The sequence below is a fragment of the Ovis aries genome, chromosome 21, assembly GCF_016772045.2.
Source record: "Ovis aries strain OAR_USU_Benz2616 breed Rambouillet chromosome 21, ARS-UI_Ramb_v3.0, whole genome shotgun sequence".
In the NCBI taxonomy this organism is placed as follows: Eukaryota; Metazoa; Chordata; class Mammalia; order Artiodactyla; family Bovidae; genus Ovis; species Ovis aries.
In genome coordinates this window covers 5403119-5425518 of record NC_056074.1, presented here as the reverse complement: position 1 = coordinate 5425518, position 22400 = coordinate 5403119, and the positions used below count along the sequence as shown (strand labels likewise).

Here is a 22400-nt window from a genome sequence, read left to right as displayed (position 1 = left end):
TTATTAAGTAATTATTTGTTTTACAAACTGCCTCCCTTTCGAGACTGTATTCTTCCACCAGGAACAGGTGGGATCATACGTCTCCATCCCTGCATGTCTCAATAAATAAATGTTATTTGCATGGGTGCAACAAATGAATGAAGGGTGGACTATAGAATATTTTCTTTAGTTTATTAGTAAGTCTGCCATGTCAGAAACAGTTGGGACATTGCATATAATGGAGGCACATTGGCATTTACATTTTCTTCTTTGTCCATGTATCTGAGCTGCGTAGTCTCCTAATTTAGTTAGTGCATTTCGGTCATCCTCCCCTCCTTCCTCTGACTTTCCTTAGTTAGTGGCTCAGGGGTTGGGCTTATATCTGGCCCTTCTCCTGCTTAATTTTGTGACCTCAGGTTGTTGCTCTCTGTGTCTCAGTTTTCTCAGCTCTAAATAAAGTTACTAAGTTAGATCACATATCTCAAAGGTTCTTGTAAGGGTGGAAGTTAATAACTACAAAACTCCCAGAGTTGTCCCTTGCACAGGGTTGATGTTCAGAAATGTTAACTTGGATTATTATCATCCTTGTTTAAACACATATGAAGATGAAATACCTTGTCACACAGAATGAGTTTTCCAAACATATATTCTTCAAAAGTAGAATAACGTTCTATTGCTGTTTTTTTTTTTAAGATTTTAATGCATTTTTTTTAATCTGTGGATTTTGCTGATCATGTCATTCTCTGACTTAATGCTGTTTTGTTTTTTCCCCATCCTTTTTAGGATCAAAAGCAAATAACACCCCCATTAGTCTGTGATTGGAACACAGCTTATCTCACTTTGTTTTGTATTTAAAATTTGATTAACTGTTCCTTTCTCAAACAATACAGTAAATGATGTATTGGCTTCCTAATGTTAAGATGCAGAATTTATGAAGAAAAAATTTCTACTGAAACCAGTTTGATATAACTCTCTCTTCAAAGACACTACTATCCTCAGTTTAGGGTGTTGACATTCACATACAAAATTTAGCTCAAAGTGCCAACAACAGAAAATGCTGTTAAATATAAACATTTACTTTAAGTGTTTTAAAGTAAAGCTTTAAATATAAACATTTGTTTGACCCAGTAATCATGTGAGGGAAGTACTTTTATTATCTCTGTTGTATAGAACATTTGCTTTAGCAGAGTAGAAGGTGAAGATTTGGAAAGGTGAGAGGTGATTAGAGATTGTTTTATGTGTTGCAGCAAGGGTCAAGATAAGGATGAATTTTATCCAGGGATGAATTGGAGAGTTTTGGTCAGATTTGAATTCTATTTATTTATTTTTGGCTGTACATCAGGGCTCGTGGGAACTTAGTTTCTGGTCGAGATCAGACCCATGCCTCCTGCAGTGAAAATGCAGTGTCCTAACCAGTGGACTGCCACGGAAGTCCCCAGTCAGATTTTAAAAGGGTCATTCTGGCTAAGGAGTTAGGAGTGGTCTTTGAATGGAAGAGTAAAATATCATGTAAGAAAAGAATTGCCAGTCTATGTCTGATGCAGGATACAGCATGCTTGGGACTGGTACATGGGGATGACCCAGAGAGATGTTATGGGGAGGGGAGGTGGGAGGGGGGTTCATGTTTGGGAACGCATGTAGAAAAAAAAAAAAAGAAAACAATCTTCTCCTTGTCTTTCAGGAAACTACACTCTGAGAGTTGATTGTACGCCACTTATGTACAGCCTGGTATATAACCTAACAAAGGAGGTAAAAATAATTACATGGAATTTTAAGTTCTATAAATATTTTCCTGAGGTGGCATTATTATGCTTATTATGTTGAACAACTGTTGTTTTATAACTTCTTTTTTCCACATAGCAAAGATCCACTCCTAGAAATGTCTTATAAATGGTAGATGCACGCTATCCTGTTTTGCCCCACATCAGTCTGAGGCAGTCTTTGGGGAGTATTGAGTATGCCACATCCATTTGAAATGAAACAATGGAGCTCAAACAGCATTAGCCATTGAAGTCAAACGACTTGTTCAGTACCTGCACCATGACTGAGTCCTGTGGTTTAACTTCTTAGTTTTAAAACTGATTTTTACTCTTTAATATGATACCAATTAATTCAGGACTCAGGAAAAGTTGATATTTCTAACTTGTTGAGAAAGAATAAGTAAATCACTGCATGCAGAGTCCTGGGACAGAGACTGGAGTACATGGGTTGAATGTACTCAGTTCATGATTTCCTGCTGTGGCTTTCAGTCCATTTAGCTAAAGTTGCCTTATTCCTTCTGACAGCAACACAAGATACTGAACCTGGTGGTGTCTGAATTTCTGCAGGACTGAAATTTCTGCAGGCAGCTCTTCATTTTAGTTCTCCTGCCCCATAAAGCCTCTGGTCCTAAATTTAGTCATAATGAATGAGCTTTTGCATGGCAGATTTTTGTTTTTACTGCTATTTACCTCCTGTGAACAGAAAAAGATTAAAAAAAAACTTGCTTATTTAACAGAGGGCTAACAGAATTATCAACTGCAAGGTATTTACTAAGAAAATATTTGTTTCCCTCAAGTAGGGATTTTGGAGAAGGAAATGGCAGTCCACTCCAGGACTATTGCCTGGAAAATCCCATGGACAGAGAAGCCTGGTGGGCTGCAATCCATGGGGTCGCAAAGAGTCGGGCACTACTGAGCGACTTCATTTCACTTCACTTCAAACGTATGGTTAAGCTTTGGCTTAACAAGCATGGAATTTAATTTACTGGCATCTCCAGTAGGAGTGGAAAAGTTTAATTTGGCACCAATCTATTTGTATGTTACTTAAGAGTTCCTTCAGGATCTACAGTTTTTAATCAATTCCTGTGTTGTTGTTACAAAATTAAATATTGAAACATTGCATCTCAGAGAATTCCCACCATTTATGGAATTTAAAGCCAATGCCAGGGAAGCTTGGCGGTTATATTTACTTACCAGGTGGGTTGGTGGTTCTCTGTGACAAAGGCGAAAACACTACTTCTAGGTTAGGTTTGAAATTATGTGATACTTGGTTATTTTGGATTTTTAAAAATTATGTTTTGTTTATTTTGAGAAGATGATTTGCAGCATTTCAAATTTTAGTGATAAACTAAGCCATCTAGTAATATATTTCTACATTATGCAAAAATTCATATTTCCTAAAATAAATGGAATGTTTCTGCCATTTGTAGCAAAAAGTTTTGGGTAAATTTATAAGCTTGAGTGAAGTTATTTTGTTGCTTTACATACTGACATTTTACCTCATGCTTATGCAAATTTAATTGTGTTCCCATTGACCATTGCACATGCCTGTGTTATAGCGCCTAGCACATGAAATCTACACTTTTATTTACAGTTCCCACTAGTAGATGATATGTAATGTTTATTATTATTCTTTGTGTTGCTAGCATCTACAAAAAGTCTTCCACAGCATAAGTAGTCTATAAATTTTTTTGAGTTGAATCTGTTAAAAAAAAAGATCACAGGACTTTTATTAAATATAAAATGAAATTTTTTATACCATATACTAGTCAATTCCCAATAATAGTTGAATATTAATTGCAATTTAGTGTGCTAAATGTTTTGGCATAACATTTAATGTTCTGAAACTCACATTCAGTAGTAGGGCATATTTTACTCCCTTAGTTTTCTTATCTGTAAAATCTAAATATTCATTAAAAGCCCTGTATTTAACATAAATACAATATACACTCAACTAAGTAGAATATTAGTGCATTTATTTTCTTATGTATTATTTAATGACTTTGACAACCTTGTTGGCACAAAGCAATGTTAAAACAAAAATCTTCCCTTAACCAGCTTGTTCCTTTTCATTTTTTTTAAAGAGGAGAAGGAATGGATCATTGAAAGTAGCCTCCTTTAATTCAGAAGAATAGATTGAAAAAATCTTATATTATGACCATTCATCTGAATTTAATGGCTTGGTAATAATTTAGTGTACCCTTTCTTTCCATATACTCCATGTATTTTTATGATAATAGTTGTATTATATATAGTAACATTTTCCCATATCATCAGAAACTCAGTGCTGTAATTCTTAATGACTGCTAATGTATGAATTATTTCTCATATTTTCCTTAATATGATTTAACTACTCGTTCCCTGGTTAATAGATATTTAGATTTTGAAACATCTGATTTATAAGTATACTCTCTTTTTTCCCCTGTTTAACTCCTGTAGCTCCGAAGTCCTGATGAAGGTTTTGAAGGCAAGTCTCTTTTTGAGAGCTGGAATGAAAAAAGTCCTTCCCCTGAATTCAGTGACTTGCCAAGGTAAACAAACAGAACTCTGTAAGGAATTGTGTCAAAAATAAAGGATAGCTTCTCTGAATAAATAATAAAAGTTTAAAATTCTCTAACTTCTGATAAAGATTAAGCAATGCTTAGGTTCACAAATAAAATTGTTACCTGGAAACTGGGTTTGCCTCTCAAGGGGTGTAGAGCCAAAAGGCACAACCAAGTCAAAGACCTGGAGAGGGAAGGATGAATCACTTGCATCAAGTTTGGAAAACACTGGCTGTGCTTAGTCAGTCCTGTATGACTCTTTGTGACCCACTGCAGGGGTGTAGCCCACCAGGCTGTTTTGTCCATGGGATTTCCCAGACAAGAATATCAGAGTGGGTTGCTGTTTCCTTCTCCAGGGGATATTTCCAACCCAGGGATCAAATCTGCACCTTCTGTGTCTCCTGCCTTGCAGGCAGATTCTTGCTGAGCCATCATGGTAACCTGGAAAACACTGGGGATCTCTCCTAAAGCAGTATTTCCCTGAACAGTAAAATCATAGATGTTTTAAGCTAAGAGTACTTGCGCATTCATGAAGGGGCTTCAGCAGAGTATCAGTTCAGTTCAGTTCAGTCACTCAGTCGTGTCCGACTCTTTGTGACTCCATGAATAATTCATAATAAAATTGGGACAAAATTTGAAAAAGTCCAAACTTAAGTTGACTGAGTTCAGAAAAGGTTAACATCATCATTCCCAGCTGATCTGGTGGTTGAGCACACATAGGGGTTTACGTTCTGAAGAACAGCTCAAAAATGTTCTTTAGGCTAATATTTACCATTGTAACTGAACTGAAAGTCTTTACAACAGGCTTATTATCTTTGCTGTTGTTACTTCTCTTGCCCAAGTCATTTGTTCCTAAATTTTCTTGTTGCCTTAAAATTATTTATTACTGAGACCTGTTCAGGGATAAGCACTGTGGCCAGGGCTTTATCACAAAATGGCTTAGATCAACAGTGAGTTGTCTTATGTCAAGAAAGCCAAAATTAGTTCTCTTTTCTGGGGACCCCCTACCCTGTCTGTTTACAAATATTGGTATGTGTTTTGAAATTAAATCTATAGGCCATCAAAATGTGGTTCTCTTTTGAATAGATTATGCACATGGTACCTAAGTCTGTCCTCTTGCTGCTTAATAAATTTCCTTTTTTCTGAACATCATGCAATATTTTGGTTACTCTGAGAAGAATATAAGCATCATATCAGGTTTAGCCATATCATCACAAGCAAGGGATGAGGAATAAATATCTCAGTAGTTTGAGATTAAGGTAATGGTATGAATAATTTAAATTTTTAAGGATAGGATTTAAATCTGAGTTATCTGAAAATTTTTGGATTCTTTTAACTGTATCATGTATAACAAATAAAGATAATAAAATAAGTCAGTGAAGGAAAATAGTTTCCAACTTCAAGAATTTTTAATAGTGAAATAGAATTCTTCTTCATTCTCTTAAAGAGCTCCTAAAATCCCTGGAATTTTGTAAGAGGTGAGAGGGACAAACGTATCTTTTGTTTTATTAATGAGGTAACATAGACCCACACTTAACGTGGGGACTGGTTGCCAGGAGAACCAATCGAGTGATTTGAGGGTTGTAACTTTCAATCTGGCCCTCAACCTCCCTGGAAGGGAGGCAGCCTGAGGTTGACTCAGTCATTGGTGTCCAATAACTTAACTGATCATGACCATGTACTGAGATTTTCATAAAACCTCAAAACTATAGAGTTTGGGGGAGCTTCCTGGCTGGTGAACGTGTGGGGATGCTGGAAGAGTGGTGAGCCTAGACAAGGTTGGGCGTTCTGACCCTTTTCCTGTACCTCATCCTATGCATCTCTTGTATCTGGCTGTTTCTGAGTTATAATCTTCCACAATAAATTGGTGATCTAGTAAGTAAATGCTTCTCTTGGTTCTATGAGCTGCTCTAGCCAATCCAAGGAGGGGTTTGTGGGACCCTCTTCTCTGTAGTGGTTGGTCAGAAGCACACGATTCTGAGTTGGGGGGGTGGGACAGTCTCTGGTGGCAAGCCCTTCATGTCTGGGACCTGACTCCAGGTGGGCAGTGTCAGAACTGAGTTGAATTGTAGAACACCCAGCTGGTGTCCTGGAGAATTGTGTGCTGTTGGTGTGGGAAACCCTCCCCTCCCCACGTAAACAGGTTGGAATTGGGTCCAGAAACTCAAAAGAACAATGATAACCCCTCCCCAAAATAGTCTTCGGGAAATAGATATTTTGTGATCAAAAATGACATTCCCCTTTTTTTTTCTTGCTGCTTCTCTAAAGGCAGTATATCTAAAAATTGTATTTATAGTATTGAGTGGAAATTTAGTTTGATTCATTTTGATCTGTAGTCAATGAAGAAGTTACTCAAATAATCCTGTATTTTATCTCTAAAAGGATTAGCAAATTAGGATCTGGAAATGATTTTGAAGTGTTCTTCCAAAGACTTGGAATTGCTTCAGGCAGAGCAAGGTATACTAAAGATTGGGTAAGTCTATTAATAAGTTCTTTAGGATTAATTATGAATATATTTTAGCTAAACAAATAATTCTAGATAAAAAAAGTGACTTAAGCACCATGCTTGCTACATCCCTGATTTTGTTCAGCAACTTAGAATTCTTCCCATTTTTAATTGGTTTCTTCTGATGTCTGTCTACTCAGACGGGTAAAGCGTCTGCCTGCAATGTGGGAGACCTGGGTTTGATCTCCAGGTCAGGAAGATCCCCTGGAGAAGGAAATGGCAACCGACTCCAGTACTCTTGCCTAGAAAATTCCATGGATGGAGGAGCCTGGTGGGCTACAGTCCATGGGGTCGCAAAGAGTTGGACACGACTGAGAGACTTAACTCACTCACTTCACTCAGTCATATACTTCTGCTATTTCTTTCTTTTTCAGTTTTAGTTATTATCCATTTACTTCTTTCTAGGGAAGCTAGGCATTCAGTTCTCTTATGTTGCATCCTCTACCAACCCCCAAATACTTTCCTTCATGGCATTGTTTTCAATATCATATTTGTGCTTTGCTTGTTGATTAGAAGGCTTTTTTTTTCCTCCATGTATCTACAAACTTCTAGTACATTCAAACTCATCAGGTGATCTGGCAGAGTTCATTTTCCCTGTTGGGGCTCTTCTGTTTCTCTGGGTTCTCTGGTTATTCTTTCTGCCTGTGGCACAGTTCTTGCCTAAATTTTAAAAGAAAGCTGAGAACATCTTCATTTCACTCATACTTTGAATTTTCTGTTTCCCAGATTTTATGACTTCCTTTTTCTTACTTACTCACCTCTTTTTTTGGATCACATCTTTCAGGCACTTCTTGAAAAGAGTGAACGAAAGCCAAATACCGTGCATGCTTGTTACACTACACAGAATTCTTCAATGATTTGACTGGGAAGAAAAATTTTGTTGCAAATTCTGTACCCTTAGAATTTTGATCTTATTGCTTTATTGTCTCCCAGTCTGTTGAGAGATGTTATTTGCTCCCTGATCTGTTGTTTCTTGCTTTTTATTTTCAAAGGAAAATTTTAGTATCTACTCTTTATGATTGTGTTGCCCTTGGTGAACAAATGTGTATTATGTCATATTTTAATATGCTGAACTGGGCACAAGTTATACCCTTCATCTTGGAAACTTAGGGATTGTAGTTGGAGGAAATGTTTTTTCTTTGATTATTCCCTCTTTTCTCTTTCTCAACTCTTATGAATTTGTTTAGCCTCTAGGGGATTCTTTTCCAATGCCTTTATCTGTTCTCTTGCATTCCTATCTGTGTCTTTTTTTACATTCTGCAGTGTTTTCTTCAACTATGCCATTCATTTATTATTATTATTATTTATTAAGTTTCCCTCCATTCCCTGTTGCTGCTAAGTCACTTCAGTCATGTCTGACTCTGTGCTACCCCAGAGACAACAGCCCACCAGGCTCCCCCATCCCTGGGATTCTCCAGGCAAGAACACTGGAGTGGGTTGCCATGTCCTTCTCCATTCCCTGTAGTACCTCCTTACTCTGAGATGATTTTATTCTAGTTTGCAGGCTGGATCTATAACTTTCAAGTTAAAAGGTGTCTTCAAATGCCTGGCCATCTTTGGCTATCTCTCTTGTTTGGGAGTGAGACTAGAGAGAGCTCATATGCGAGGTGGTGTGTGTTGAAGGGGAAGCTTCACAAGAGAGGGACTGGGGGTGCCTGTTCTAGTTGCTGCAGTGGGTGACAGCTAACACTGAGGATCTGTAGTCTTTTGTCTTGGGTTGGTTATTCTGCCCAGACAGAAAATCGCTCACCGCTGGTGTTGGTATTGAGGGTAGATGTAAATATCATCTACATTTTCTCATGAGAAAACTGCAAGAAAGGTTAGTAATTCTGGGGTTAATAAATGGCCAGAGTTATTTGGGGTAATAAGTTCTGAAGCCTGGATTCAGACTCTGGCAGGCTAATTCCAGAGTCCCACTCTCAATACACCTCTATATAAAGTGTTATATTATATCAGTTAAAAAAAAAAAAAGGCAAGCATCTTTAAAAAGTGGGCAAAAGGCATAAATCAGCAACTCAGAATCTGAAAAGTTGTTCCCTCTTGCCTTTTGTGTATGTTCTTGTATTCTTATAACTGTCTGAGCGTTGCTTCTCTCTTTAGTGAGATTTCGGACCTACTACTGAACCCTCACTGTTTAGACTCTCACTCATCAGCACACTGCTTGTCAGAAAATTACTCATTCATGAAATTTCAGTCAGTAAACAATTTGCACCCTTGCTGTATATGATATGTTATGCTTATTTTCTTGCCTCTAACAATTCTCTGTCTTCTTAAATTATTTTCACACAAATGCAGCATTATCTTGTCTTTATTTGAGGAAGATTTTTACATCTCCTGTTTTCTTAAAGGCAAGAATGTTAGGTTTCTTCCAAGATCATTTTTACAGTATTGTTTATGTTATATACACATACTTTTTTACTAGTGAAAACCTGGGACAGGTTTTAATAATATAATAATAAACATTTAGTAAGTGGCTTATTGAAGTACTTAGATACTTCCTTTATTCATTACTGACAAAAACAGTCTTACTAACAGTAACTGTGGTACTATGCATTTTATATAAGTTATCTTACAAAGGATACATTTTGGATTTTCTTTTTTTTTGTAGGAAACAAGCACATTCAGCAGCTATCCACTGTATCATAGTATCTATGAAACGTATGAATTAGTGGAAAAATTTTACGATCCAGCATTTAAGTATCACCTCGCTGTGGCCCAGGTTCGAGGTGGAATCATCTTCGAAATAGCCAATTCCATAGTGCTGCCCTTCGACTGTCGAGATTATGCTGTTGTTTTAAGAAAGTATGCTGATAAAATCTACAATATTTCAATGAAGCATCCACAAGAAATGAAAACATACAGTGTGTCATTTGGTATGCTACCTTTCCTCTTTCAAAACTCTCAATCTAATCTCTAAAATATAATGACTTACCTTAGGTCCATTTATTATTTATTGCTATTCTACATGATCAAATATTTTATGCATATAAATGTTTCCTCTGTCTCACTGATGCCTATCTTGCAATATACAAAATATAATTACCTTGTTAAATACAAAAGGAACAGCTTCCTGTATGGTTCCCCTTGTTTAAACTATAGAGCAATGCCGTTTCATTAGGTTCTAATTTCTCTTTTAGATTCACTCTTTTCTGCAGTGAAGAATTTTACAGAGATTGCTTCTAATTTCAGTGAGAGACTGCAAGACTTGGATAAAAACAAGTATGTTTTGCATATATACAGAGAGACAGATAGATGTGCTATGCATCCACTGTATATAATAAAAAAGAAATACTAGTTGATGTCTTATTGTTGAACTATCTTTGGAAAGTGTTTTTCTGCTTTCTTTCTATTCTAACACACCCTATACAGGGCTGCCATATCTCTTAAAGATATATTTTTGACATTCAGGTTACATATGTGCTGTTGAGAATGCTGGTGCCTCCATTACTATGAACTGAGTAGTAGTAACAAAATTTCCACCTTAACATTGAAGGGTCTTTCACTATAATTTTCTTGCTTTTTTTTTTTTTTCTTGTTGTTTCAACATCTGTACATCATATTTCAACCAAACACTTCTTTTCCCAAAACACACCTTCTTCTTCCCTCTTCTTAATGTCATTACTCCCACAAACACTTCATAATCTACACTGCCATCTGGAAAAATTCTCTATATCCAGAATAGCAAATAAGATAAAGCCATTATTTTTTTTTCCATAAGGTAGAATTTTGAGAGTGAATATCAATTAAATACATAATGATGATATAAATATCAAATCCTTGGGGACTGATGCAAGAATACATGCAAAGAGAGAGTGCAGACAGATCAAAAGTTAGACCAGTGATATATAAGGAAGTATCAAATGAGAAAAGTATTCAATAATAATAATATTGTATAAGCTCTTTCAGGAATTGGTAAAAAAAAAAAAAAAAAAAGTGAATCCAAAATCTCACTTCACATTCTATACAAAGATAAACAACAGGTATAGAAGAATTTTTTAATAAAAATAGAAATATCTTAGAAATGAGATTCAAAGTTTAGGAATGATAATGCAGTCAGATTTGAGAATATTAAAATGGTTAATAATATGAAAATTAATAATCCAAATCAAAGATCAAAGACTGGGAAGTTTGGATGGTGGGTAATAAATACCCAGAAAATATGAATGGGGGTAATACAGATATTATAAGAAATTTGTTTTTGAAAACTGATTAGAGAATCCAAAAGACATAGTGGAAAATATTGACACTAGACAAGAGAATTAAAAAATAACATATCATTTATACAGAAATAGAAAAAAATTCAAATTTACTAGTAATTCCAAAACCACAAATAAAAATGTACTATTTTCATATCAAGTGAGTAGCAATTTAAAATTTGTTTGTGCAAATTGCTGCAGGCAGTACACTGAAGCTGATGCTGTTGGGCTTTATTTTTCTGATAGCATTGAAATTGCTATTAAGAGCAATGACAGTGTTCTTACACTCTGCTGTAGTATTTCTATTTCTTGAAATTTTTTCCTTCAGGAAAGGGTCTCAAGTCTGAGAGAATGAAATGGCTTCTCATAGAAAAAATCAAATTATAATATCAAATAACTCAAAGCAGCCGTAATACCTATCAGGACAGAAATTACTAAACAATTGGATGTCCACCAATTTAAACATTTTATAAACATTAAAATTGATAATTATAAAAGAAATTTATTAAGGTATAATAATATGTTAAGCAAACAAAAAGGTCATAAAATTGTTCATATACACTATTTTATTGAATACACAGAAAATATTACAAAAAAGCAATTAGTATAATAATCGTGTTATCCTGAGGTGAATGTGAAGATTTTTTCCCTTATACTTTATAATTCTTTTCAAATTTTTATCTAAGTAAAAATAACCAATGATAAATAAATTTTAGAGTAATGTCAAACACTGTATAGTTGGGAAGATCCCCTGGAGTAGGAAGTGGCAACCCACTCCAGTCTATAAAGCTGATTTTCTGTTATTAAATAAATGATGTTTCTTCCTTGTGGGAGAACTGCCTGATTTTCTGTCATTAAATAAATGATGTTTCTTCCTTGTGGGGGAACTACCTGATTTTCTTTCATTAAATAAATGATGTTTCTTCCTTGTGGGGGAACTGCCTGATGGCATAGTATGGTAATCTAGCACACTGGGCTTTCACTTCCTTGAGTATTTCTGGATTTGTCTTACTATCTCTAGGTGATAGTTAAAGTACAATTTGTATCTCTATATTATGTATGCATACCCTGAAACACCTGGAGCTGTGGTTTGTACATAATAAGAGTAAGTGCTGACTAAAATAAAGTGGATGTAGAATTTCTTAACCAAACTTTGAAATCTGTGGAAGAGACACTTCATGAATCCTGCTTTTCTTCAATCAATGTCTTAACCCATTGAAGAAAACAGAGTGTTGACTTCTTGGTACCTTTATGGTAACATAGTTTTCAACCTCAAGACCTAGCCTCCTCCAGTCTCCGTAGGGAGGCCAGCATACTTCTGGTGGAAATAGATCCTGTTTACATAAGTCTGGTGCTCTGAGTATTTATCTCCCAGGGATGTTTTAGTTTGAAACCTGCAAAGTGACGCTAGTGGTAAAGAATCTGCCTGCCAATGCAGGAGACAGGAGATGCAGGAGACTCAGGTTCGAAACCTGGGTCAGGAAGATCCCCTAGAGTAGGAAGTGGCAACCTACTCCAGTATTCTTGCCTGGAAAATCCCATGGACAGAAGAGCTTGGCAGGCTACAGTCCATAGGGTCTCACGGAGTAAGACACGACTCAAGTGACTTACTGTGTTGAACAAGGAACATCCGAATGGGGTGTGTGTGTGTATATTCACATGAGTTTCTGTGTTCTGTTGGTTACTACGAGTGAAATGACACAGAACATACAAAACATACAAAAGACAGACAGGACACCACTCTGGCCAGAGGAACAACTGGGCAAACTAATTGCCGTTTATTATTATAAAGCCATCCTTAGGCAGAATTCCAGATTGTAAGAATAAGCCTTTTCAGTACAGTGCAGGTGCATACATGTTATCGTATAGCAAAGGGGAGTGAAATCTCTGTCTACTGAAGAGTCTGCCCAAAGCCCTCATCTCCTTCTTATCTCAAGAAGGGAATGCTCCCTCGTTTGCAAGGGACCATTAAACTCAAGGCTGTGTCCAGACTCATTGGCAGAATGCCTCGTATGCAAGGACGCTCAGCCTGAGCAGAGAGACCCGTTTGCAGGCACATCTCTGCTACCCTATTAACCCTTCAGTGTTCTTAGCAATGCTTTATGAATTTGGTTCAGAAAGTTGTGATACCTTTTGAAATTATGGTTCATTCAGTTTTCCTCTTTATTAGTTAATGTGGACTGTTCACAGGTAAAGTCTGTGCCCACAGTTTACCTTTATACTATCACTTAACCTGAGTTCTTGATGCTAAATAAATGAATGTTGAAAATAGCTCATATCCAAATTCTGTGGCCTTTAATTATTCAATTTGCCTTTTGTTGACATACTGCAGTTGAAGGAATAGTACTGACCTCCTACTCCTGCTGCTGCTGGGTCGCTTAAGTCGGGTCCAACTCTGTGTGACTCCATGGACTGTAGCCCACCAGGCTCCCCTGTCCATAGAGATTCTCCAGGCAAGAATATTGGAATGGGTTGCTACGCCCTCCTCTAGGGACTCTTCTTGACCCAGGGATAGAACCCATGTCTCTTACATCTCCAGCATCAGTAGGTGGGTTCTTTACCACTAGTACCACCTGGGAAGCCCACTGAGTTCCTATTTCACTCTAAAACTTTCCAGATGTGAACTTGGGCAAGTTATTTCTCTACTGAATCTGAATATCTCATCTATAGAATGGGGCTGCTATTCGTGCATAACTTGAAGGATTGCCTAGATGATTAAAAGGAATATATTTTATAAACATTCAGAATAGTAATGGTCACATGGTTTTCTTATTAAAACTAAGACATAACAAAGCTAGAGATAATTCATTTTTATATAAAGTAATTTGATTCCTTATGGTAGTGATTATTTTTAATTAGTTAATTAAATTATGACAATATGTTGAATTTAACAACATATTGCTGCCCTACTCCAGGATTGCTGGTAAATTTTCAGGTATATTGAGGCATTTTTATTACAGTAACACTCTCCTGCACACTTTGAAATGTGAACTCTGTAAGCAGGAAGAGTCTGATACCTAACAGGCATTCAAATATCATTGAAAGGACAAAATAAGCAACATCCCTATGTTCATGTAGGTTTGTCTTTAAAAACAATAAAATATTATTAGCCATCATTTGGTAAATATAATTCTCTAGGTACCCTACTAAATATTAATATACTAATCCATTTCAATATTTAAATGACTTATGAACAGATTATTAGGATACTTAAAATGAAAAAGTCTTGCCTATTATTTGAATACCTAGGTTTATAGTTAGCGATTTCAGTGTAAATAAAAATTGCTATAATTTGTTCCATTGGCACACTGAACATTTTTAGTGGTTGTTTTGGTTTGTGTTTTAAATTGGGGGTATAGTTGCTTTACAATTGTATGTTGTGTTAGTTTCTGCTGTACAAAGAAATGAATCAGCTATATGTATACATATATCCCCTCCCTCTTGGACTTGCCCTCTCAACCTGGCTCCCGTCCCACCCATCCGGGTCAGCAGAGAGCGCTGAGCTGAACTTTCTGTGCTTTGTAGCTGTTCCCAATAGCCGTCTCTTTTATCCATGGTAGTGTATATGTGCCAATCCTGATCTCCCAGTTCATCCATGCCTTCCTGCCCAGGCCCCTGTGTCCACACTTCATTCCCTGCACTCTCTATTACGGCCCTGCAGATATGTTCATCTGTACCATTTCTCTAGTTTCCTCAGATATGGATTAAATATATGATATTTCTTTCTTTCTTTCTGACCTAATTATAAGCCTCAGCAGAATATTACTTTATGGGATTTAAAGAAATATAACTATGCATGCCACTGTTCTTAATTTGCATGTTACAGGAATTTAAAATTAGCTGTGTTTAGATGTGTTTTGAATGTTTAGTTTGCTGGGTAGTGCACCTATTTTCGTGAAGCTGCAACTTATGCCTTTCCTTTTCTAGCCCAATATTATTAAGAATTATGAATGATCAACTGATGTTTTTGGAACGAGCATTTACTGATCCTTTAGGATTACCAGACAGGCCTTTCTATAGGTAAGGATAAAAATACGGCTCTTCATTTTAATAAAATTTTTTCTTATTATTTGCATTGTGGCAAAAATGTATTTGATTTCTTGCAAACAAAAAATTCCAAAACATATGTAGTAAATGGTAAATATTATTTATTTATATAAAATGATTAGTATAGGTTTTTATTATCTTTTTTGATTGTTTCCATATATAAAAGAGTATATGCTCATTGTATGAAATTTAGAAGACTGAGGAAGTCAGAAGTAGAAAATAAAAATCTCCCCTTTGGTATACATAACCTTTAGCCCCTTTTTATTTTCTTTTAAATGTGTATTTATGCATATACATAAGGCATAATAAATATATACTTATTTATTGTCTTAATGTTAATAGATTTTTCCCCTAATTTTTGATAATCATTAATTATTTCTGATAACCATCAACTGTCCCCAGGTTGATCTTACTAAGAATTCAGAAAGAATTGGATCATTGACCAGCCAGAAATGATCCCATGTTTATGTGCAGGGATTATTTGTGAAGAATTGGAATTAAGACTAAGGGTGTCATCCAAACAGAGTGAATGGTCTCCCCCTGGTGGCAGCATTGTGCCCCTTTCCTTTTTTGTCTTTTTACTGTGGAACTTGTCCTTCTCTTCCAAGGTTATTATGTGCACTTCCCTCATAGCTCAGTTGGTAAAGAATCCGCCTGCAATTCAAGAGACCCAGTTCAATCCCTGGGTTGGGAAGATCCGCTGGAGAAGGGCTAGGCTACTCACTCCAGTATTCTTGGGCTTCTCTTGTGACTCAGCTGGAAGAAGATCCCCTGGAGAAGGGAAAGGGTACCCACCCAAGTATTCTGGCCTGAAGAATGCAGTCCACGGGGTTGCAAAGAGTTGGACAAACTGAATGACCTTTGCTTTCACTTTCACTTTCACTAGCTCCTTCAGTAAAACAGCAGCCTCTTCCAAGGTCATGTTGAATGTTACCAAACTGTTTTTTAATGATTCTCGGTTGGTGCTACGTATTGCAGCACGACTTCCTTTTTAAGTAGGAGAAAAACATAGTGACAGGTTGTCATTACTGTTGTTAGTCACTAAGTCATGCCCAGCTCTTTGCAGCCCCATAGTCTCCTCTGTCCTCAGATTTTCCAGGCAAGAACATGGAGTGGGTTGCCATGCCCTCCTCCGAAAGGGATCTTCCCAACCCAGGGACTGAACCCACATATCCTGAAATGGCAGGCAGATTCTTGACCTCTGAGCCACCAGGGAAGTCCATACAATAACTGGCTAGGTCACAAATGAGACCCTATTATTCTGCATTTCAGAAGATAGAATGGTATTTTGAAGTCATCACTTCTTTACAGTATACACTGAGATTCATCAGTTCATCTCTCAGACCTCAATTTCCTCCTCTTTAAGATGCTAATATCAATTTTGTAGACTTTATTTTCAAGAATTAGGAAACTTATGGTGGTTTACTCACTAAGTCATGTCTAACTTTTGTGACCCCATGGACTGTAGCCTGCCAGGCTCCTCTGTCAGTGGCATTTCCCAGGCAAGAATACTGGAGTGGGTTGCCATTTCCTTCTCCAGGGGCTCTTCCCAACCCAGGGATCAAACCCAGGGCTGCTGTGTTGCAGGCAGTCTCCTGCATTGCAGGTGGATTCTTTACCCACTGAGCCACCAGGGAAACCCTTTAGAAAAATTATAGGTTAATAATTTAATGCTAAGTGTGATACATAGTAGGTGACAAGCTGCTGTTGCTATCATTGTCATCATTTTTGTTGCTCTGAGCCACTTTAGGTCATTGTCTAAAGTCAAAATATAGTTAATTACCACATACTTCATAGTCTTTGGAGATTGAACTTGGAAGTCTAGTTGACAAGTGGCAATTAGAGTTATACAATCCATGAATTGTAGAGCGCCCCTTGTTTCTTCCCTTGTATATGTAATTTGAGCAACTGATAGCAAACTATTTCTATCAACAGGCATATCATCTATGCTCCAAGCAGCCACAACAAGTACATGGGGGAGTCATTCCCCGGGATCTACGACGCTCTCTTTGATATTGAAAACAGAGTGGACCCATCCAAGGCCTGGGAAGAAGTGAAAAGACAGATTTCTATTGCAGCCTTCACAGTGCAGGCTGCAGCAGGGACTCTGAGAGAAGTTGCCTAAGAAATTTCTTCTTAAAACGCATACTGAATTGGTATGATGTATCAGAAAGAATCATGTTGGATGTATTGATAAACTGAAAGGTAAAGTTGTGTACATATATATACATAGGTATAGATAGATACATACATCTACCTTGGTGTTTCTTTTTTTCTTCTTATAGATCAGTAAGAAAGATGGATATTTTTCTTCTAAAATTATAGAAAGTTATTTTGAAGTTGAACTAAATGATGAAAGTAAGAAGTGCCTAAAATTTTAATACACTTAGGTGGCATTATCAGAGAATCATGTCTCCTTCAACACTTCCAGATCTGTTCCTGTCACTGCACATGTAGAGAGCATCAGTTTGTTACAGAACACAGGGGAAAATCCACAGGGCTTCATCAAGCCCGGGATCTGGGTCTGCCTGGCCTCCCAGGGCTGAGAGGATTGCTGTATTCGATCAGTAGTTGGACAGCTCTGGTCTAGTCACCCTGAAGGTAAATGTTGCCTGCTAATGAAGGGGACTTAAGAGATGTGGGTTCAATCCCTGGGTCAGGAGGATACCCTGGAGCAGGGCACAGCAATCCACTCCAGTATTCTTGCCTGGAGAATCCCCTGGACAGAGAAGCCTGGCAGGTTACAGTCCATGGGGTCTCAGAGAAGGACATGACCGAAGCGACTCACACAACTATGTGGTATGTTTTCTGGGGGACAAGGCTGACTATCTTGTTTGGTTCACCCACCTTACCTGAAAAGCAAAGATAAGTGTTTCATATAAACTGGATAACTGAGTTGAATCAATAGGGAACACAGGTAGTGAAATGCAATACTTCATATATCTTTAACATGTTTAATTTATAGATGTACCTTTAAATAAATTTCAGCTAGTTGAAAGTGAAAGTGAAAGTGAAGTCGCTCAGTGGTGTCCAGCTCTTTGTGACCCCATGGACTGTAGCCTACCAGGCTCCTCCATCCATGGGATTTTCCAGGCAATAGTACTGGAGTGGGTTGCCATTCCCTTCTCTAGCTAGTTTAAACAAATATTTAAACTTGCTGATTGACAGCACTGAAAAGCGAAACTGTTAGTTGCTCAGTCCGCTAAACTCTGCTAGTCCATGGGCTAGCCAGGTGCCTCCATCCATGGGATTTTTCCAGGCAAGAATACTGGAGTGGGTTGCCATTTCCTTCTCCAGGGGATCTTCCTGACCCAGGGATTGAATCTGGGTCTCCTGCATTGCAGACTGATTGTTTACAGTCTGAACCATCAGGAAGCCACCAGGAACTGCTCTGAGTGATATGTAAATCAAAACTGGAGCCGATTATGCAGAGTGAAGGAAGCCAGAAAGAAAAACAATACAGTATACTAACACATACATATGGAATTTAGAAAGATGCTAATGATGACCCTGTATGCGAGACAGCAAAAGAGACACAGATGTGTAGAGTGGACTTTTGGACTCTGAGGGAGAGGGAGAGGGTGGGATGATTTGGGAGAATGGCATTGAAACATGTATACTAGCATGTAAGAAACGAATCGCCAGTCTATGTTTGATGCAGGATACAGGATGCTTGGGGCTGGTGCATGGGGATGATCCAGAGAGATGATATGGGGTGGGAGGTAGAGGGGGGTTCATGTTTGGGAACTCATGTACACCTGTGGTGGATTCATGTCAATGTATGGCAAAACCAATACAGTATTGTAAAGTAAAATAAAGTAAAAATAAAAATTAAAACAAACAAACAAAAACCTCTGGAACAAAAAAGAGACAAAAGATTATGCTCTCCTCTGAGAAGCACAAATAGGGCATACTTAGTCCATTTTAGAAGAGATTACTTCTCTTACGTTGCATTTACTTCATTTCATAAAGGATAATTTGTTACCTGGAACCGATTAACATTTTAAAAAATTTTATTTACTGGCTGCATTGAGTCTTAGTTGTTTTGTGAAATGTGGGATCTTAGTTTCCCAACTAAGGGTCCTCTGATTGGAAGGTGGATTCTTAACCACTGGACCACCAGCGAAGTCCCTGATTCATATTTTAACTTGTGGTCTTGAGGCTCTAAAATATGAAATGCAAAATGGATCGGTAAAGCTCAAAAAAATTCTGGGGCATTTAAAAAAGAGGGAATGTAATGCAAGGGATTGGTTATACTGGTGAAATAAGAGGCGACAATAGAAACAAGAGATAGTGGAACCACCCAGAGATTAGCATCAGCAAGAAAGCCATCACCAAACTAGGCTGTGGAGATAGGGTGGTAATGATATTAATTATCCTTAGAGTCAGACTCAGAGTCAGTTCCAGGCTGAAGCCATGAAGGAGATGGTGCCTGAGGTAGAGAGGAAGAGAAGAAATAACAGCGGCTTCTCTCTTTCTCTTACCCTCTAATGTCGTTCCACAGCCTGCTGGAAACCAAGTTGTGTAAAAGTTTTGGAATCTCAGGCTGTAGTGTCTGGCTACCTGAGATAAAGAACAAAGTATGGAGAAGATATGCAAAGATTCTGAACACATTCAAGTCCCAGCAATGACAGCTTATTCTTTTTGGCACTCAACATCTATTTTCCTCCTACTGTGCATTTCTTAAAAAATTTTTTTTTTCCTAATTTAACTTACCTATTTTTGGTTGTGCTGAGTCTTCATTGCTGCATGGGCTTCTCTCTATTTGTGGCAAGTAGGGGCTACTCTGGAGAAGGCAATGGCACCCCGCTCCAGTACTTTTGCCTGGAAAATCCCATGGATGGAGGAGCCCGGTAGGCTGCAGTCCATGGGGTTGCAAAGAGTTGGACACGACTGAGCGACTTCACTTTCACTTTTCACTTTCATGCATTGGAGAAGGAAATGGCAACCCACTCCAGTGTTCTTGCCTGGAGAATTCCAGGGACGGGGAAGCCTGGTGGGCTGCCATCTATGGGGTTGCACAGAGTCAGACACGACTGAAGCGACTTAGCAGCAGCAGCAGCAGCAGGGGCTACTCTGCATTGTGGTGCACAGGCTACTCATTGCTGTGACTTCTCTTGTTTCAGAACACAAGCTCTAGGCATATGGTCAGTAGTTGCAGCATGTGTGCTTAGGAGTTGTGGCTCCTAGGTTCTAGACCTTGGGCTCAGTAGTTGTGGTATATGGGCTTTAGTCACTCTGAGACATGTGGAATCTTCCAGGACCCATCAACCTCTGTCCCCTGCATTGGAAGGTTGATTCTTCCACTGTACCACCACGGCAGTCTCCACTATGTATTTGTTATACAACTGCACAAATTAAAAAAAAAAAAAAAAAAAACAAAAAACGGATACAGTCTTTTAATTGAATAATATTAAGGATTTTTGTTCAGTTACTCAGTTGTGTCTGACTCTTTGTGACCCCATGGACAACAGCCTGTCCTTTACTATCTGTCAGAGTTTGCTCAGACTCATGTCCATTGACTTGGTAATGCCATCCAAACATCTCCTCTTCTGTTGCCTCCTTCTCCTGCCTCCAGCATCAAGGTATTTGCTAATGAGTCAGCTCTTTGCATCAGGTGACCAAAATACTGGACCTTCAGCTTCAGCATCAGTCCCTCCAATGAATATTCAGGGTTGATATCCTTTAGGATGGACTGGTTTGATCTCCTTGCTGCTAAGGGACTCTGAAGAGTCTTTTCCAGTACCACAGTTCAAAAGCATCAATTCTTCAGCATTCAGCCTTCTTTATGGTTCAGCTCTTACGTTAGATCTGTATCAGATCTAATCCCTGAATCTATTTGTCACTTCCACTGTATAATCATGAAGGATTTGATTTATGTCATACCTGACTGGCCTAGTGGTTTCCCCTACTTTCTTCAATTTAAGTCTGAATTTGGCAATAAGGAGTTCATGATCTTAGCCACAGTCAGCTCCAGTCTTGTTTTTGCTGACTGTATAGAGTTTCTCTATCTTTAGCTGCAAAGAATATAATCAATCTGATTTTGGTATTGACCATCTGGTGATGTCCACATGTAGAGTCATCTCTTGTATTGTTGGAAGATGGTGGAAGACCAGTGTGTTATCTTGGCAAAACTCTGTTACCCTTCCCCCTGCTTCATTTTGTACTCCAAGGCTAGACTTAACTGTTACTCCAGGTGTCTCTTGACTTCCTACTTTTGCATTCCAGTCTCCTATGATGAGAAGGACATCTGTTTTTGTGTGTTAGTTCTAGAAGGTCTTGTAGGTCATCATAGAACCATTCAGCCTCATCTTCAGCATTAGTGGTTGGGGCATAGACTTGGATTACCATGCTGTTGAATGGTTTGCCTTGGAAACAAACAGAGATCATTCTGTCATTTTTGAGATTGCATCCAAATCCTGCCTTTTGGACTCTTCTGTTGACTATGATGGCTACCCCATATCTTCTAAGAGATTCTTACCTACCATAGTAGATATAATGGTCATCTGAATTAAATTTGCCCATTCCAGTCCCTTTTAGTTCACTGATTCCTAAAATGTCAGTGTTCACTTTTGCTATCTCCTGTTTGACCACTTCCAGTGTACCTTGATTCGTGGACCTAAGAGTCCAGGTTTCTCTGCAGTATTGTTCTTTACAGCATAGGACTTTACTTTTACCACCAGACACATCCACAACCGGGCTTCATTTCCATTCTGACTCAGCCTCTTCATTCGCTCTGGAGGTCCTTCTCCACTCCTCTCCAGTAGCATATTGGACACCTACTGACCTGAAGGCTTCATTTTTCAGTGTTATATATTTTTGCCTTTTCATGAATGGATAAAGATGATGTCGATGTCATACATATATACAATGTAATATTACTCAGCCATAAAAAAGAACAAAATGCCATTTGCAGCAGCATGGATGGACCTGGATATTGTCAGGACAAGGAAGAAAAGAAGTCAGAGAAAAAAAGGAAAAATATCATATGACATTACTTATATGTGGAATCTTAAGAAAATGGTACAAATGAAGTTATTTAATAAAGAGATACGCATGTAGAAAACAAATTTATGATTAGCAATTTATAAGAAGGGGCAGAAAAATTGAGAGATTGACTTATATCCATTATAATATATAGAATAGATAATAAATAAGGGCCCACTGTATCACACAGGGAACTCTACTCATTACTCTGTATTGATATATATGGGAAAATTTTCTTTTAAAAAGTGGCTATATGTATATGTGTAAATGATTCACTTTGCTGTATACCTCATACTAAACATTGTAAATCAATGATATTTCAATAAAAATTTTAAAGTGAATAAATTTTCATGTCTATTCTCCTTTCTTGAGTGAAGCACTA

The 22400-nt window shown here is 37.8% G+C and overlaps 1 protein-coding gene across 3 annotated transcripts in view; it reads left to right on the top strand.

The window, feature by feature from the left end:
* Positions 1-22363, top strand: part of FOLH1 (folate hydrolase 1) — a 75729-nt gene extending 53366 nt beyond the window's left edge. For all 3 annotated transcript variants that reach the window (XM_004019389.6, XM_012101586.5, XM_060404223.1), the window contains 7 exons: positions 1661-1728; positions 4179-4270; positions 6665-6755; positions 9397-9661; positions 9926-10007; positions 14912-15004; positions 16967-22363. In XM_004019389.6, the coding sequence (XP_004019438.2) occupies positions 1661-1728; positions 4179-4270; positions 6665-6755; positions 9397-9661; positions 9926-10007; positions 14912-15004; positions 16967-17156 (881 nt within the window). In that variant the 3' untranslated portion in view covers positions 17157-22363. The remainder of the gene's footprint in view (positions 1-1660; positions 1729-4178; positions 4271-6664; positions 6756-9396; positions 9662-9925; positions 10008-14911; positions 15005-16966) is intronic.
* Positions 22364-22400: the final 37 nt, after the last annotated feature.